Raw genomic sequence first — 5,099 nt, 5'->3', positions numbered from 1 at the left:
AAAGAAGGCAATAATATTTAGTATTTGGAGTTTCCAGGGAAAATTCAAAATTGGATGTGTTGTACTTGAGGAATGGTCAGGCTACATCTCTCCTTAAGTGTTGAAGTCCCAGAGTACTCTAGTTTATGCTGCTTGACTATCTATGCCTGAAACCTTGTTTTGAGCACCTTGTCATATAGGATTGTGTTACACCTACTGGAACCAAGAGCTGTATGAAACTTCCTCACCTCTGGAGAATCCTGGGGCCTGCTTCAAGATTTTCTATCTATTTCTATGAATAGACTAATGGCTTCTAATACTTTTTTTTTAGGTAAGAAGAACTTTATACAGTCATTGGCTCTTTCAACATTTACACCAGAATATTAAACCATCGCATAGATTAGGAATCTGAGGTTCACATGTAGGGAGTAATTTAAAAATAGTCATGACCTAAAAGTAGTATCTTATTTTTATTTTATTTATTTATTTATTTTGTGAGATTTTTGCTATAGGGCGTGTGCACTCGCCAGGCAGACAGAGAGAGACAGAGACAGAAAGCGAGAAATCACCCCCCAGGGGGGATGGCCACACTGCAATTCCTTCTCCTTCATTCTCCTTTTAGGATATTGGGCATGCACGCACATGCGCCCAGCGTGAGTTTTAAGCCACCGAGTCTGGGATATGAACTGCAGTCGACTACGTAGGAGTCCAGCGACATAGCCATTATGCTAACTGCTGGTCCTAAAGTGGCATCTTATTATTATAGTTTTACTTGTGATAAGTTTGTAAAGTATTTAACATTCATGAGGAAGATAGTTTAGTTATGAAATTTAAAGCACAAGCTTTATTATGACCCATCTAGAATTCTTAATTCAAAGTTTTTTGAAAAATTTCCAAGTTGTATATATATATATATATACATATACATATACATATACATATACATATACATATACATGCAAGGGTTTCTAAAAGGCAGAAGCCAGCTTGGCACTGAGAATGAATAAACTGGATCCCCAAACACAGTTTGATCTTTCTATAAACTCAGTTTCCCTCTCTGCCTCAGCATAGTTGTCTCAACCCTTTCACTCTGGACTTTGGTAAGATGGCTCTATCTAAACTGGAATTTACATGATCTAGGAATCAGTGACCTTCGAAGATGTCATTATAAACTTCACTCAGGAAGAGTGGGCCCTACTAGGCACATCTGGGAGAAAGCTGTATGAAGATGTGATGCTGGAAAACATCAGTCATCTGGTATCTGTTGGTGAGTCCATCAGTAGTTCTGTGTGCAGGTGCACATGTATTCACTGCATTAATGAGCAAGGGTATAGAAGAGCTTCCTCATGTTTTCCTCCAATCTCTGTCCTGATGCTGCCTTAGACCCAATAACCATATTAAAGAAATTCTTTAATTACATATTATTTACATCTAGCTTGTCATGGCATCAAAATGTCTTCATCATAATTTGTTATCTTTATTTCTCTTTTTATTTTATTTAGTATTTTCTTATGGGTGAGGGAGAAAGAGAGGAAAAAGAGAGGAAGAGACTCTTAATAGATCATTCATACTGTAGTCTACCCCATGTTTCAGCCAGGTGTGATTTTGGGCACATATGTGCACATCTGAAGTACTCTGGGCAGCTGTGGGACTTGAACTCAGGACCTTTCCCATGTGGGTTCTGTTGTGTTATTGCTACACCACTCCCATACCTTCATGTATTGCTTGGCACCAAATCTCTAAGTCAAGCTATAAGTGGGAACTTAGTACATATTCTTGAAATCATAAATAGATAAGATAAATTTATAAATACAGTCATTTTTGGGGATTGGTTATCAGACCCCCTGACATACAAATATCCAAAGATTTTAGAATTCCTTATATAAAATGGTATGCTATTTGCGTATAACCTGCACATAACGTCCTTCAGTATTTCTTTTGTAATCTCTAGGTTTCTGGTAATAGTTAATACAGTATCACTAACTGATATATTATGTTTTTTGTTGTTACAGGATTACTTTTACTTTTTTTTTGGAGAGGTTTTTGCTATAGGGTGCGTGTGCTCACCAGACAGACAGAGAGAGACATAGAGACAGAAAGCGAGAAATCACCCCCCGGGGGGATGGTCACGCCATAATCCCTTCTCCTCCATTCTCCTCTCGGGATCTTGGGCATGCACACACACGCGCCCAGCGTGAGTTTTAAGCCACCGGGTCCAGGATGCAAACCTCAGTCAACTACGTGGGAGTCCAGCGACATAGCCATTACGCCAACTGCTGGTTCCCAGGATTATTTTTACTTTTAAAAACAGTTTCAGTGTGTGATTGTTTAAATTTACTACTATGGAACTCATGGATATTGAAGGCCAAATGTAATTATTCTGCTCTAGGCAGTTTGCTGAGGTTTGAGATCAAACTAGTGAAAATAGCAGAGTTTTGATTATTCCTGTGGACTTTTTGTTTATTGGATTGTACTTGAGTAAAATATTATTTTTTTTTCTTTTGAGAGGTTTTTGCTATAGGGCGCGTGCGCTCGCCAGACAGACAGAGACATAGAGACAGAAAGCGAGAAATCACCCCCCAGGAGGGATGGTCACGCTGCTATCCCTTCTCCTCCGTTCTTCTCTCAGGATCTTGGGCATGCACGCACATGTGCCCGGCGTGAGTTCTAAGCCACCGGGTCCGGGATGCGAACCACGGTCGACTATGTGGGAATCCAGCGACATAACCATTACGCTAACTGCTGGTTCTCTTGAGTAAAATATTCATCCCACTGCAGAAGCATTTGATTTCTCTGTTTTTGAACAGAGTGGTAAGTCTGTACCCTGACTTTGAACTTGGCATCGTGTCCTGAGGTCCTCACTATTCTGGGCACATACTTGGGATTTCTCCCTGGTGTAGTGAAGGCCCTTCAATGCTTCCTGTGTTAAATGTGTTACTTGGGATGGCATCCAGGGTTGTCCATGTTCTTCCTCCATGGTTTTGCATCGACTTGTTGATAATACACATTTATTATCATAAAGTTCAGTTACTTTTGTTCCATGAACAGGATATCAGCTCTGTAAATCAGATTTGCTTTTCTGTTTGGAAAAAGGTGAAATGGTGTGGATGGTGGAAGCAAGAGGATTTTCTCATTGCCAAAGTCCAGGTGAGCTGCAGGGACTTGCACCCCTAGATTGGTTAGTAACTAATCTCTTGTTATTATCAGCTGCAGATTTTGTTACATAGATTTTTTTCTAAAATATAGGTGAGGACTTTGGGACAAAGTATTTTAGATATTGTTATTCCTTCTAAATATTATTCATAATATATGTGTCCTCCTCACATAATTTCTGGCTTTAGGAAAATATTGATGTTTTGAGTTATCAGAAAAGTCACGATGCATTTTGCATAGAAAAACAGAGAAAAAAAATGTCCTTACTTTTCTGATTGCAGGAGATTCATTGGGCTACATTTAGTACAGGAACCTCATGGATAATGAATGCTATAAGATGGTCTAGTAATACAGTCATCCTTCTTAGAGGAAAAACTCCCTCTAGATTATGGCAAGCTTTTACTGTCCCATAAAACAGAAGCCACAAATACCTTATGAAGCCAGGACCAGCAGTTGGCATAGTGGTTATGTTGCTGGACTCCCATGTAGTAGGCCCTGGTTTGAGTCCTGGACCCGGTAGCTTGAACTCAGGCCAGGTGTGTGTGCATGCCCAAAATCCTGAAAAGAGAATGGAGGAGAAGGGATTGTGGTGTGGCCATCCCCCTTGGGGGCATGATTTCTTGCCTTCTGTCTGTCTGTCTAGCGAGCTCATGCTCCTTAGAGCAAATAACTCTCAATAAATAAATAAAATACCTTATGGAGGGAAAACTATAAATTCCTACAGTGTTTCCTTATAGAACATGGTCATTCTGGTGTCCTGGGATGTTTCCGAAAAAAGTTCTCATCAAGAGACATCTTTTATTAAAGAGAGATTTTTGTTATAGGACACATGTGCTTGCCAGAGAGACAGAAAGTGAGAAATCATCCCCCAGGATGGATGGCCACACTGAAGTCTCTTCTCTTCCATTCTTCTCTTGAGATTCTGAGCAGGCATGCACACATGCCCAGGATCAGTTTCAAGCTGCTAGGTCTGACTCAAACCATGGTAGAATATGTGGGAGTCCAGTCACCTAACCATTATACTGCTGGTCCCCATCAGTAGACTTTTAAAATATTATTGGCATTTTTTCCTAGCTTTGCTATCTTCATCACTCTTTGGCTCAGACTATGCCACTTTAAATACTGTCCTTTGTTGTTGTTGTTTTTTTTTTTTGAAAGGTTTTTGCTATAGGGCGTGTGCACTCGCCTGAAAAACAGACAAAGAAAGAGAGACAGAAAGTGAGATGACCACGCCAATCTCTTCTCTTCCATTCTCCTCTTGGGATCTTGGGCATGCACGCACACACGCCTGGCGTGAGTTTCAGCCATCGGATCTGGGACTCGAACTGTGGTCAACTCCGTGGGAGTCCAGCAACATAGCCATGACGCCAACTGCTGTTCCCTATAAATACATCTACAAATTGCCTTTTCCTCGATTTTCAAGGGGAAAGTCAGTTCTAAAAGTCATTGGGTGGCTAAATTTAAGTCACTGCAGTTTTCTCTATGGTGAGCCTTTTTAAATCACTCAGCCTGCATTATCCCATTTATAGACTTTTCTCTTCAAATCTGCTCCAGTCCCTCATTCATCACTCAGAAATGAATCCTGCCTCACACCTCAGGTCTGTTTAAGTGAGGGCAGCAGAGCTCACTGTGGGCTTATCTTTCTTGTTTGTAACTGCTCCTTGGCTTTTTACTTGTATACATCCTTCTGGGTAGTGTTTATTCTTTTCTCTGCTAGGGTCATGCACGTAGTCACCATACAGTACTTTTTGTTCAGTGTGGAAATGTTTTAGCTCTGCTTGCCTTTGAAGAGGCCATGAGTTTCCTCCCCTTCCTAGGTTTGGTATGTAGTTAAGAAATTATATTAAATGAACCCATAATAAATGAAATGCTTTTGAAGAACAAAATATTCCTTACAAAGCTTATAACTCAAAGTATTTTTTTTCAAGTTCATGACTTTATAAAGAGAACTTTTCCTTTTTTTTTTT

The 5,099-nt window shown here is 40.1% G+C and overlaps 1 protein-coding gene across 4 annotated transcripts in view; it reads left to right on the top strand.

Moving 5' to 3' along the window:
- The window catches only part of LOC102481428 (zinc finger protein 596), a 40,610-nt gene that overhangs the window by 10,319 nt on the left and 25,192 nt on the right, over window positions 1-5,099 (top strand). For 2 of the 4 annotated variants that reach the window (XM_006153171.3, XM_027773695.1), the window contains 2 exons: window positions 1,120-1,246; window positions 3,073-3,126. The exons of 1 other annotated variant lie outside the window; for it this stretch is intronic. In XM_006153171.3, coding sequence (XP_006153233.1) covers window positions 1,120-1,246; window positions 3,073-3,126 — 181 coding nt within the window. The remainder of the gene's footprint in view (window positions 1-1,119; window positions 1,247-3,072; window positions 3,127-5,099) is intronic. One more of the 4 variants, XM_006153172.3, reaches the window with a different exon arrangement.

The sequence above is a fragment of the Tupaia chinensis genome, unplaced genomic scaffold (assembly GCF_000334495.1).
Source record: "Tupaia chinensis unplaced genomic scaffold, TupChi_1.0 Scaffold000365_1, whole genome shotgun sequence".
Classification (NCBI taxonomy): Eukaryota; Metazoa; Chordata; class Mammalia; order Scandentia; family Tupaiidae; genus Tupaia; species Tupaia belangeri.
Note: the sequence above shows the minus strand (reverse complement) of the source record. Positions and strands in the feature narration are given on the sequence as shown.